Genomic DNA, 13,691 nt, shown 5'->3' with positions numbered 1-13,691 from the left:
CTCACAAGCATCGGAATAAACAAAATTTTTAGAAAAGTTCTAAAAATAAGCTACCAGGCAAATAATCACTTTGATGTTTTAGTTTTAACTTACATTTTTATAATAATAATAATAATATATTATTATTAGCTTTATGTTGACTGTATGTAAGACTTTCCATCTTACACTCTCTATGGAACTTGGACAATGTAAACAAACTCAGCCTCTCTCATTCTGATCTGTGTTATCCCCTGATACATAACCCTTCACAGAATACATCTGCTCTGGGGATGCACACACCTTTGATACACTGAACTCAAGTATAACCTTTTTTAATGTGCAGGTTTTCATCACAGCTACAAAAGCACATCGGTTTTGAAAGTCCTCTCATTAAAAAAAGTTTCCCTGCCCTGCATTAAACCCCATGTAGCTGGTAGCATCTTTTTAAAGCTTAAAAAGGGAAGTACAGTAGTGTGGGGTTGTTCTTCCCTGCTGTGCTCATAAATATATCATAAGGCATTGAGAGTGGTGTGGGTTACATACCTTCAAGAAAAGCAGATGCAAATAAATGTATGCAGGAGGCCACAGCTACTGTCCTAGAGTTTTTGTTACCCTGGGGACCAGCAGCCTGTGTGCCACAGGGAGCTATTGTTGGTACAGCCAACTGCAACAGGGGGAAGGCACAGCTGGGGAGAAAAGCTACCACCAACACAGATTTCTGTCCAACATAACTGTTTTCCCAGTAAGAAGGATGGCAGCTGGGCAGTTTTGTCCCCAGGATGATGTAAGGCCACTGACGTCCCTCTGTTGGTTGAGGGGTGAGTGGTTTCCTCAGCCTCTTTCCTATCCCATTTCCCCAAGGACAGAAGAGACCTGAGTGCATTAGGGAGTATGAAGCAGAGAGAGCTTTACCTGTGCATAGATTCAAGGAAGTCCTTTCCAGCTGAGCTGCCTGCAGGGTGGTACAGGTTGAGGAGTCACAAGCACTCACTGTGCAGCCCCCTGAGCACAGAGGGTTATTACCAGGGCCTGGTGGGCTCCTCTCCTTTCCTTGCAGGGGTGAAGTGTGTGATGGCAGAGGTAGACCACCCTACAGAAACAGCCTGTATTTCCTGTGCCAACAACTCGCCTTTGGAAAGCACAGAGCCACAGCTCCATCTTGTGACTGAAGACCCATAGCTTGAGAAAAATGTGTGTCATTTCCCTAAATCTGATAGAGAATCTGGTTTCTCTTCAAGGCCTTTGCCCCTGCAAGCACCCTGACCTTGGTTTGCTTTGCGTGTCTACATTTCCCACCCCAAAATACCCTCAGCAACCACAACCACCTCTCAGGCTTCCCCACATGGTGGGAAGTCACAGCTGTACAAAATAAATTTGAGTCACAGCTCAAATAAAAACTCTGCTCATCCTTTCTGAAGGCAAGCTTTTGAAGAAACTGCTTTAGGAGCTGCGCTTGCAGAAACAAGAGGGAGAGGGGAGGCTGCAGTGCATGGGCTGGCAGGGCTCCAGGCAGTGTGAGAAGCTCCCTGCATGCTGTGGAGAGGAGTTCCATGCTCAAGCACAGTGACAGGCTGCATCAAGAGTAAAACCAGCTCCTGCCTGGTCTTTTTCTACCTGGATAATTCTCCTGGGATCTTTCATGTACCAGTTACCCAGTGGGAACCTTATGTCTTCCCCAGCTCACAGTGGTACTAGTGCTGCAACATTTGCATCCCTTACCAGAATTAAATCCCGTGGCAGAAATGTGAATTTCTAGGATTAGAATTTCCTGCTAGCCAAATGCTTTACATTTATCCTGAGTGTGTGTGTTGACCACTTAAATGCAAGCAATAGCTTTGACATTTTTGATAACATAAAAGCCATAGGAGAAGGCTGGAAGGCCAAGTAGACTGCCGGGACGAAGGGGCTTTTCCATAAGCTCGGGCAGTGTTTCATCATCCAGCATCCGTAGTACATGGCCGTTCAGCTCAATGGACCTGGAAAGGGACAGAGACTGTCTGGGCAGCTGTGCTCTGTTTTCCAAACTGCTCTGAGCCTGAGTATAAACATTAACTCAGCCCAAAGCCAAACTAAACTTCCCTTGGATGTGTGTGTAAACACATGCACAGACATCTGCATCACTCCCACTGCAAGGACCCTTCAGAGTGATAGCACAAGCACATTAAAAAGCACATTTCTTTCTCTTCCAGTGAGGTCAACAGCTAAACAGGCTTTGAAAAGTACAATTTTTATTGCTTTTTCTCCTAAAAATATTAATATTCTTTTATGTGCACAGAGCAGATCCTTTCCCTGTGGATGCATTAACAATGACAACAAAAAGACCCCACCAACATATGAAGCCTGAGCACATTGCTGTAAATCAGGAGACAGCACTTGGGAAAGCAATATACCTGTGCTCATGCAAAAAAAAAAAAAACAACCCAACAAATTAAGACTTTAGCAGCTGGTCAAGAACACTGAAGCCTGCTAGGATAAATTTCCAAATTAACATCAAGTAAATGTCTGCATGACTTAGACAGCTTTCAGCAGCCTGAGTTTAGGAGACCTGATTTAAGTCAGATCTTACTGAAAAAAAACCCAGGTGACTGAATGGTAACCTCTTCTTTCTGCTTGCAAATAGGATAAGGTGAGGTTTTAAAGACCATCTAAGCCTACTCACAGTCTTTTCCTCAGGGACTGGAGGAATTGCATCTTACCTGGAAAGAATATTCTCTTTGCCATGAGGCAGTAAGAGGTACTGATCCACGTGCTTGCTAGAGAGGTAATCCGGTAGCTCCAAATGTTGGGTAACATTGTAGAGGTTTAAAGCAAACAGCGTCACATCCCCTTCTCTGTACTTTGGGCTGCAAGGCAAGAAAAGGTGATGGTGGGGATCAGAATAATATGTGACCTTGCACTATCCCAAATGGCATTTGTTGGCCCAGGGGTGGCCACAGGCTCAGTTTCTGGGATATTTTGCCCTTTCTGGAGGCTTACTTGAGATTGCTTGTGCAGTGGAGGTAGACACGGAGCTTCCTCTTGTTGGTTCCTGCCAGGCCGACCTGCAGCACCTTGGTACCCACCAGCTTCTTGTAGAGCAGTGAGAGCCAGTAGTCCTGGGAGGCACAAAAACACATGGAAACATTTGTGTACGGGCCAGGTGCTCCACACAGTGCTTAATCTAACCTTCATTTTGAAGCTCATTTCAAGGGGTTTTCCCCCATAACTTTTTGCTTTACCAAGCTTTTCACCACATGTACTCAAATTCACAAAAACACCATAGCAAAAAGGGAAACCCTGCCTGTGAGCAGCTGTGTTTACAAGGTACCTAAGAGTAATTTTCCCCTTCATATGGAGCTCTCAGAGCTCTCTCAGGGAGAGATTGTTTGCATTTTGGAATTGCTCTTCTGCCAGGTGCACAGAACCTTGGGGCTGAATGCAGGGGTGTGAGCTGTTCTTCCTGCAGGAAAGCTTATACCTAAGGCACAGATGCAAAACCAGGAAGAAGCTCCTAAACTTCAATCCCCTTCATTAACATTTTTCTTTTCAACAGGTCTCAGGATTGATTTCTGAACCTGAGTCACAAATGCATCCTCTAATACCCCAAGATGATGCCTCAGAGCAGGACGATTCCCGGTAGAGACTCATTTTTTCAGGTCTTTCCAGACTTTCAGAGAGCTTCTCCCAGCTCATCTGTTTTTGAGGTTTTCTTTGGAGGAAATCTGTTGTGTTTCTCTTCTGACTCAGCACAAGCTCAGAAAATTACTTTTCCTATCAGCCTTCATGCTCAATCCCTCTGCAAGGAAGTGCAGCCTTCTGACACATTTGTGCTTCCTCATTTCTGTGTTAACTACAGCTGATGCACCTGGGTTTGGATTTCCCTGCCTCTGAAGCATCATTGGCTTAGTTAGTAGTCTCTACTGCCAGTAGGTGAGGAACAAGGCACACAGTTTCAATCCAAATTAAATCTGTTTTAAATGAGGGAATGAAAAGCCCAAAGCCACAAGCCTGATGATGCAGCCTCCAGCATAGGAAGCAGCTGAGCAAGTAGGATGGAAAATCCCTGTATGCTGGGTTTTCTTTCAGGCTGGCTCTATGACCACCTGTGAAAATCACCATTTGGAAGCAGAAAAATGAGAGGAAAACTAAAAGGGAAAATTCTGTCCTTTCACCCCAGTCTAAGTGCTAGTAGTACAAAGAAATGTGCTGTATGTGCAAGAGCAATGTAGAGTTCATATAAGGAAGTTTCATCACAGCAAAACGTTATTTCCTAATAAATCAAACTATACTAAATGTATATTTAAATTTAATTATCCTTCAGCCACCACTGTAGGATGAATATGCTTAAGACCAATAATGCTTGAGTCTTGACTTCATGTTGGCCTGGTTTTCACATGGAATATAAGTGATTTTAATATCTCTTTTCACTTCTGTTTATAAACTACTCATCACTCAGCTGAGGAGTAGTCAAACCAAAATAGTCCATCCAGAAAAGCCTTGTGAGCTCCAGAATCTCCTGCATACAAACCGAGCATCATGTCCCACAGATCAGTTTCTGCTGTGCTGAAGACTGGCTGCACCCCTGCAGCTGGAGTAAATATCTGGTGTGCATACATATATATGTAATAATACATTAACCCATAGTGGAACATGAGATAACTTTAGGTGCAAGGATACCTGTGACCACCCAAGCAAAAAAAAGGTGTTGTTAAAATAGCTGACTTGTCCCTCCACACCCAGTGTTGCCTGTGCAGAGGTGCATTCAGGGGATATTATTTACATACCGGCAAAGGCTCAAAGTTGGCATCCACCAGGTGGTAGGTCCCTGCCCCAAAGAAAACCTGTCTCATCACCACATCAATCCCCTGCCTGGCTGAAATCCCAAGTTTGTCCAACCACCTGCCAAAAGATGAGGCAAATGTCACACTGATGAAAGTGCTGACCCAACTGTACCCTGTTTCCCCTCTCCAACCAGCTCAGGAAGCAAGAAAGCGAATATTACTGTGTGATGCTGATTTCCTTAAAAGCACAAAACTAACTTCAAGTCTTGCATTAATTAAATTAAAAAATCATTTCAGACCACCTCTTGAAGTCCAAGTTAGTGGGAGCAGTTGCTCCATTCCCCTATCTGTTGGTGGTGGAAACAAGGAGTGGCAGCAGATTCTCCTGAACTGGCCAGGGGTCTGAAGGCTGTGAGAAATCATCACACCAGCAACAAAGTTGCCTGTCATTATCAGACTTTGACTCGCTGGGCCACCAGGCCTTGATATAAAGTCATCATGTCTTATAGGATGGAAAAAAACTGCCCACACTCCCCAGGAAGCCTGAGGAAGCCATGTTCATCCTGTGGGGTAGCCCCATTCAGCTGTGAAAATATGTAATTTCCCTACACCTGGGACACAGTACTTACATAAAGCCAGCAACATAAGTGTTAGACAATCTGGGAGCTCCTCCTCCATAGGCAGAGCTTGTCTCTCCCAGCCACACCTTCTTGTCCGGCACAGTCCGACCCACAATCTGGCCAGTGTGGCATTAGGGAAGAAAAAAGAAGAGGTAACAGTTAATTTTTTGGCTACTGAAATAATCAAAATTCTGTGCTTTAGCCAAAAGCTAAAGGATGTTTTCATTTAAGAGATAGCGCCCTGAGATGGGGTGTCACAGAAATTTGGATCAAAAGCACTAAAAGTAGATATGCATCCCCCCCCTGAAAAAAAACCCAAATTTGTTACCTATGTAAAACAGGCCAAATATCACTAATATCCAGGTCCCATAATTCTTCTTGTCCTGAGTAGTACTGAGTATTCTGAGTTATAGTGTTCTCAGTATCTCAAAATACAAAAAAAATGCACTGGGGGAATGGGATAACCATAAATTACACTCCTGAGTAATTACTATATCAATAAATGAGAATGTTGTAGGTGTGTGATGCACCTGGCACCATGTTTGCTGCATGGCAAACTGTTGGAGCTCATTTATTGTTAGTATCATTAATTTTAATTTTGTTTTTTTTACATATAAAATGTCAGCAGAACTCAAGCCTTGAGTATCCCTCTTTATAGCTAGTAAGAAATGGTGCTTTATTTTGGATTCTCTGCTAACCCCCTGGAAGCTGAACATGGGAATGATTGAATAGGACAAGGCACCTCCAGGACTTCATATATAGCTGTGGCAAAGGTATCCAGCACTTCAGGGCTCAGGAAATCCTCCCTTGTTGCACTCCGTCCATTCACATAGTAACTAAAAATGGGGGAAAAAACATAGCCAAAATTAGGTAAGAATACCACCAGTGGTACAAAACACCACTGAAAGTATTCAGTTGATTGGTACATTTATCCACAACAAGATTTTTCTGTCCACTGCTTTTTAATTTTTTGTTTCCCAAATGTCTGTCACTTGTATTTAAGGGACTTTCAGATATATTACTTTGATGGAAGTGGGATATCACAGAAATTTCCACCAGCAGAAATAATAGGTTTGTTTGCATCTACTCATTTAGAATAAGGAAAACATCACCAAGAGCCAGCTTCTCTTGTTGAGAAGTCCAACAATTCCATGTGATTACTTGCTTTACTCTATCAAGTTATATATTGAAAATATCAGATCACAGATCTGTCCATCTGCTGGAATATTTTGGCCACTTGGAGGGAGCTGGGATGTGGGCATCCCTATGGCAAGAAGGTTGCTTTCCACCGTGAGCAGAAGAGCCTTTAAGTCTGATTTGTCCAAATAAATTGGGAGCCCTGTGGTTTTTTGCATTTCATCCTGCCATCACTCAGTCCTACCAAAAATAGCAGAAGCCTTCCAGCCACAAGCAGCTAAAACCTGATAATTCTAAATTAGTAAAGAACAGCCCAGGAAGGGGAAAGGACATGTTTCATGCCTTTCTAGCAGCTCAAAATACATCAGTAAGTGATTTATGTATACACATATATATAAAATAGGCATGTGCATCTTTTCTCGCTGTTATCTGACTGCTGCATGTCAATGTCCTGCTTTTGACTCAGGAAAGAAAACTGCCTTCACATGGAAATTACTTTCAAACATGTGGAGTTCATGGCCCTGGGACCAGTTTATCCCATTGCCCCTTGAGCACTTTCAGCCTACAAATCAAAGTCACAGGAGCAAAGGGCCAGGTATCAGTGCTGTTTGCTCTGCGTGCGATATCTGAGGGTGAGTTACCCACACAGAACCTTAAATGACTCAGAGAACAAACTCAAGGGAGCAGGAGGGGCTGCTGGCATTTCTCCATGGACAAGAGTCAGACAGACCTGCTGGGATTTTCCTTTTTATCAACTAGACATAAATAGAGCAAACAAAATCACCATCTTGCACATGTTGCATACCCTGCTGCTGTGCTTACGTGACAACCCCCCAGCACCGCTTTTGGGTCTCTGCGCCATATAGACTCTTTGGAGGCTTCAGCATTTCTGTAATGTGCTCCCTCAATTAATCTCTTATTCTGAACAGAGAAATTTGTGGAGAGGCCCCCAAGAAACTATCAAAAGGGGCATTTCATCTCCCTCTTTCCTGTTGAGATTGATAATTTGTTCAAATTGACACTTTTTAAAGAAAATGAGGCAGTAATCGGAGTGACAGTGGTACCCAAGTGGTACTTACTGGTGCCATGTGACAGAGTCGATCACCTTCCCGCCTGATTTCAGGAAGCTGCAACCAGAGGGAATGGTAGAGAGGAGGGCATTAGCAGTACCAGTGATGGGTCATGGCCCTCCCACCAGTGCAGTGCCATGCACAGCCCTCCCCTTTCCCCACAGCTGGCAGTACTGATGGTGAATGCATGGGGACCAGGCTTGCCATGGCTTTTAAGCAGGCTTTGGGCAGCCTGGCTGCCTCAGCAGGTTGCTGGATGAATTGATCTTTGTGTAACGCATGGGTGTTTTTCAGGCTAAAAGCCCTTGTTAGCACAACCCTAGAGCCAGTGCTTAATGAAAAAACATGTGGACCACTTATGTACTGCCAGCAGCTGAGTTTCACCTGGCTGAGTATTCAGGCCTTGAACTCAAGCATGCAGGTAGGATTTTAGTTGTCGTCAGTCAAGGGAAAATAAATTGTTCAGCCCCTGCCTTGGAGCCTCTTCATGACTCCTGCATCTAGGTACAGACAAGCCATAATTCTCCACACCTGCCCTGCCCCAGGGAGTGCTTCTGGAACCTCACACACCTACCTTCTCAGCAGTCTCTGTGTGTGCTTTTGGGGCTGCCCAACATCGGGGCCGTAGAGCTTGGCGTGCTGGTAGAGGACATAGTTATTCAGCAGTTGGCGTAAGTGAATGAAATCTTGCCCCAGCTGGAACCCATCAATGTGGATGCCAGATTTCTTCCGGAAGCTGTTGGGCTCTGGGGAAGACACATGCACATCAACACCCCGCTCTATTTCTGGGGCACAAAATGGGTCAGCTCCATCCACGTGGGGAGCACCAGTCCCCTAAGGCTTCACCTGATCTGCCATGGTGTGGGTTTGAAGGTGAACAAGAAAGCAAAAAGCTCAGAGGATATTGTGCTGCTCTCCAGCACTCTGTCCCAGCCATAGGTGACATCCTGCACCTTGTGGGGCATCATTCAACTCATCTCAAATCCCTGGTAGGAGCAGCAGAATCATCTCAATTTGCTCATTCATTGTGTCTTCTTGTAAAATCCCTCTGCAGCATAAGACCTTACTATCTCTTAATCACCTTGCCTTTATGTGCCATCATCCAAAACATCCAAAGTTACCAGCCCATACCCTCTGGTGGTACTTTTCTAGGTGATGGCTGGTCTGGCCAACAAGCACTTACCATTCCCAAGCTCCCAGGAGATGTTGTACCTCTGGGAAGCACAGTAGTCCAGCAGTGACTGGGCATTTGTGCTGTCCCACTGCAAGCCTCCTTTCCGCAGCAAGGCATTGAGTCCAAAGATCAGGTGAAACCCTGAGCAGTTTGCAAAGTTGTAGAGAATATCCAGTGTGTTTTCTGCACAGAGGAGAAAGGAGGAGTGTTTGTCTCAAGGTTAGAGCATGCTAATTGAGCTCTGGCCAAGCAGCTATCTTTACTGCCTGTGTGTATTTAGCCTGGTGTTGCAGATGTGCCAAACTTTCCCAGCTAGGCAGAAGAGGTCAGGCCTCAATACACAACATCTTACAAGCTTTGAGAACCTCCCAGCCTCTGCAGCTGAATACCATTAAATGTGAGGTGGCAATCTGTTGAAAAAGAGTTCTCTGAATATTTTTCTAAGTGGGTGAAATGTTTCTTTTTCAGTGGTTCCAGCTCCTAACAACCTATGGCACTTTTACCATGGGGCAGAGAACTGCATTCCCCTGTTTAAGTCTTACTTGTAATGGTGGTGTTTTTGTGCTTTTTCCGGTTCTCTTCAGCAAGAATCAGCTTCTCCTGGCTGGGCCATTGGGCCAGCATTACCTTCTCAACAGCAGCAAATGCAGGCCTCAAGCCACAAGCCTCTGTAGGGCAGAAGAAGGTCAATAGGAATTAACTCCTCACTTCCACAGCCAGCAAACCCTTGTTCCAGTGAACTGACAAAGCATAGGCTGCCATGCCTGAGGAGCAGATAAGCCAACCTGCCATGCAGTGGTGTGGCAGGGATTACAACCCACCTTGCTGGGGGCAGGAACAAGGCAATGCATCTCGTGCAGGGGAAAGTGCTGACTTCCCTGCATGGCTCACTGACAGGAACCATAAGACTTCAAAGATCATGTTTTTTCTTGGCATGCAAACCAGGAACAAACCATAATCAGAGAGGAAGGAATTAGCCAGAGTCTCAGGAAGTGGCTACTTAGCAAAGTGCTATGAGAGGAAAAGTATTTGACTTCAAAATTGAGCACTGCAAGTCATACAGTAATGTAAGATTTCACAATTGTGCTATGTGCCACAGGAATATACAGGGTTTTTTTTCATCTGAAGCACCTCTTGAAGAGGCTATGCACTTTTGCTAAGTTCAAAGAGAAAACACCCTGTCAAGCACTTGACAGGGGTCCAGCAGGTTTGCACTTGTCCTGTCAAAGCAGCAGGAGGGCAAGGCTGCACCCCCAGCCCAGCTCTCTGGCTTTGGGAGAGAGATTGAACACTCTATTTTCCTTAGATTATTTCTTCCATCTGTTCCTTAATTTTCATGATGAAGCCACAGCTTCTGAGCTGAACTTGACCACCTCCCAGCTAGTGGGGGAGCTCCCAAGATTGCTACAGGGAGCAGAGGGCAGCAAAGGGGGAGTCTCAGCAGATGGAAGGGAGGATACACGTTCCCCTACATCCTTTCTCACTTTCCCACAGCTGGCACAGCTCTTCGCACAAACCATGCTGAAAGTCCACAGATCTCCTCTTCATGGATGATAACAATATTGCCCTGTGGAGGGCCTCCAGCGCTGCTGCTCTGCCCTTGCAGCATCCTCATCCTACATCAAAGACCCTCCAAAAGCTAGGACGGTTTAAAGACTAACACATTGATTCCCACTTTACCTTGCTTTGTCTGAAGTTCCCAGAGGGTCTTTTCTTCTGAAGTGGAATCCTTGTAGGGATCAAAGATAAGAAAATCTGTCTCAGTGCCACCAAACCTCAGGAAACCTGGGGACAGGGCCGTTGCCAGGGCACGCAGTTTGGAATTGCTGAGGAGGGAATGCCAAGAAACAGAAAACTACTATGTTTATACAGTCTGTGTAGAGGGTAAGCGTGGCAAGCACTTTGAGGAATATGCTGCAGTAGGTGACCTGGAACTACCCAGTAGCCTCAGGGAATTCCTGGTGGTTTGCTGGGATCTGCATCCCAGCCCTCTGCACAGTACAAGAAGGTCACTGATGGCCAAGTAAGCCAGGAGAAGATGTAGTGGAGAGAAGAGAGAACATGCCTGAGGGAACACGATCATGGGCAGGGAGCAAAATCCTAGGGGCAAAGTAAGGCAAAACTTTAATAAAATAGTCTTGGTTTTTTTCATCCTAAACATCTTCCGCCCCTAGATTTTTTGGTTTTGTTTATGCAACACCAACATAAATGTCCTTTGAGAAGCTGGGTGCAAAACTGACTTTACATCATCAGCCCCAACTTCCATTGACAACAGCCAAAGCAATTGCCTTTGTACCCAAGGAGGATTAAGAGTCCCTGCTGAGATAGGTGTTAACTTTATCAAAGCAAGTGTACAAAAGAACATAATTCTGTGACTTGCTCACATCCCACACAGGATGAGCAGCACCAAGAGCCAGCCTTCTCTAGGGGAAACCACAAGTCATTGGAGGGCACTGGGCATGTTAGGCACTATCTGCTCCGTGGTGACAAACAGCAGATTAGAGGCCACCAAGTATTTCCTACTCCTAGTGGTGGCAGGGCTGGCCTCAGGCTGAACCCCAAGGTGTGCAGCTGGGGCTGTATGTCGGAGACCTGAGCACTTCCCAGTAAAGCTGGTGGCACCTTTCTCACCAGCCCAATGAGGGGAAAAACGTGCAAGTGGTGGGAAAGCAGGATTGGAGGATCCACACATTTTTTTGAACACTTTCATGGATGGTGATCTCACCTTCTGCTTCCCTGCGCAGCCTGCTCCATTGCATAACTACCCTGTCAGTGAAGAAATTTTTCTTAATATCCAACCTAAAGCCCGTCTGGTGCAACTTGAGGCAGTTTTCTGTCGTCCAGCCACTGGTTAGCTGGAAGAGACTGTCCCACACCTCTCTACAAACCTCTTTTCTGGTATTTGCGGAGGTAAGGACACCCTGAAGCCTCCATTTCTCGAGGGCAGACAACCGCAATTCCCTCCATTTCCTTCTCCTTTTTTTTTTTGTGCTGTCAAAGCAGCTCCTCTCCCAGGCTCCCTCTCCCCTAGCTGACTTTTCCCTGCATCCACCCAGGCCAGCCGCTCCTTCCCCGAGCACGAACGGGCCGGGGCGGCTCGCACCTGTGGAAGGTACCGCCTTCTGCCCTGGGAAGACGGAATTAGTGAATCCCGAAGCAGTGGGGATCCAGCAGCCTCTCCCCGACCCCAATTCCAGGGCTGGGGGACTCCCCGTTCCCCCCAGCTCGCTCCGCAGCGCGTTTGCCGGGATGGCCCGCCTCCCACAAGACCCTTTATCCTTTGCCCAGTGCGAGAGGCGGCTCACCTGAGCAAGGCGACATAGCGCGGGTTCCGGGCGAGGCTGGCATCCAGGGTGAGGGAGAGGAAAGCCGGGCTCACCTCTCTGCGGGGGCTGCCCCGGAGCCCCAGCCGCAGCACCGCCGCCCGCTGCCCGTCGGCCAGAGCCGGCAGCAGCAGGAGGAGAGGCAGCAGCAGCGGCAGCAGCATCCTCCGCTCCCGGGCCGCCGCTCCGCCGCCGCCGGCACCACCCCCGCCGAGGGCGGGCCCGGGGCTGCAGCGCTCCGCTCCCGCCGGGAAGAACCGCGCGGACATGAGCAGGACCTTCCCCACCCTCTGGAAGGGCTTCAACAGCATCTTCGAGCCTCAAACCAGCGGCAAGGCATCCGAAACCCGGCATTACCCAAACGCCTCAACCATTGCAAAATGAGCCTGTGTTTCCAGCTGGTTCCTTTCCTGCTCACACCTTCGCAGCCTTGCAGCCGCCTCCTGCAGAATCCCGCCCTGCCCGAGCGGCCCTGGGCATTTCCGTGAACAACAAGTGGGCTGGAAAAATAGCTACGGACTGAACGCTGCTCCTCCAGGGCTGGGATGTCAGCCTGGCGCCCCGTCTGTGGCCTCCACTGCGGGAAACTGAGTCCCAGCGGGCACACAGCCTTGTCAGGCTGAAACCTGACTGCTGCAACAGTCCATACTGTTGGAACAAGTGTATGTCCTAACTGCAGAGGCATGAAACTTGGAATTACTGTTACAAAAAAAATTCAGGCAGGCTCTGGGTCCACCCCCCAGGTGCTCCCTGCAGAGTCCGGTTTCTACTGAAACTCCTTTGGCAGCAGCTGGCCTTGATGGGGAGGCCTGTCTGGGAAGAGCCAGCTGCTGCCATGGAGCAGGTATGGCTTAGTCCATGGAATGGGGTTGTTGGGCTGTTGGTTGTTCCAAACCCTACACCATAGGCAGGGACGCCTCCCACTTGACCAGGTTGCTCAAAGCCCCATCCAGCCTGGCCTTGAACACTTCCAGGAATGAGGAGTCCGTAGCTTCCCTGGGCAACCTGTGCCAGTGCCTCACCACCCTCACAGTAAAGAATTTCTTCCTAACACCCAGTCTAAACCAACCCTCCTTCAGCTTAGGGCCATTCCTCTCTTGTCCTACCACTCCATGCCCCTGTAAAAAGTCCTTCTCCAGCTGTCTTGTCATCCCTTCAGGTGCTGGAAGGTGCTCTAAGGTCACCCTGGAGCCTTCTCCTCTCCAGGCTGAACAAGCCCAGCTCTCTCAGCCTCTCTTCAAAGGAGAGTTGATCCAGCCTTCTGATCACCTTTGTGGCCTCCTAACAGGTCCACATTCTTCTTGTTTCAGGGGGCCCAAGGCTGGATGTAGTACCAGAGATGGAGTCTGGAGTAGAGGGGGACAGCCACCTCCCTCAACCTACTGCCTACTCTCCCTGTGATGCAGCCCAGAATACACTTTGCTTCCTGGACTGCAAGAATGTTTCTAAGTTTCTGTGCACCCTACTGAAACATTTGCAGAGTTTTTAAACAACTACATTTAACACCACCGTTTATTTCCCACCTGCACCAGTTCAACCTGAAGTATCCGTGTTTCTTAGGAAGTTTGTTTTGAAAACAGCTGTCAGCTGAAACAGGCTGAGAATCTGTCACTTTATTCAGGTGCAGC

General features: G+C 47.3%; 1 protein-coding gene across 1 annotated transcript; it reads right to left on the bottom strand.

Annotated features, from left to right (window-relative positions):
* Nucleotides 1–19: 19 nt before the first annotated feature.
* Nucleotides 20–12,374, bottom strand: HPSE (heparanase). Its single transcript, XM_005525580.3, has 12 exons — nt 12,046–12,374; nt 10,421–10,566; nt 9,283–9,408; nt 8,750–8,923; nt 8,141–8,312; nt 7,576–7,623; nt 6,102–6,195; nt 5,369–5,475; nt 4,743–4,857; nt 2,956–3,074; nt 2,676–2,822; nt 20–1,955 (listed from the first exon to the last, which is right to left on the bottom strand). Exons 1-12 carry the CDS (start codon nt 12,372–12,374, stop codon nt 1,796–1,798), a joined length of 1,737 nt encoding a protein of 578 aa, XP_005525637.2. The 3' UTR covers nt 20–1,795.
* Nucleotides 12,375–13,691: the final 1,317 nt, after the last annotated feature.

Source organism: Pseudopodoces humilis, chromosome 6, assembly GCF_049639895.1.
Source record: "Pseudopodoces humilis isolate 2021_Gansu_Grassland_sample_001 chromosome 6, ASM4963989v1, whole genome shotgun sequence".
Taxonomy (NCBI): Eukaryota; Metazoa; Chordata; class Aves; order Passeriformes; family Paridae; genus Pseudopodoces; species Pseudopodoces humilis.
The sequence above is the reverse complement of the archived record's forward strand: the minus strand, read 5'-3'. Positions and strand labels throughout refer to the sequence as shown.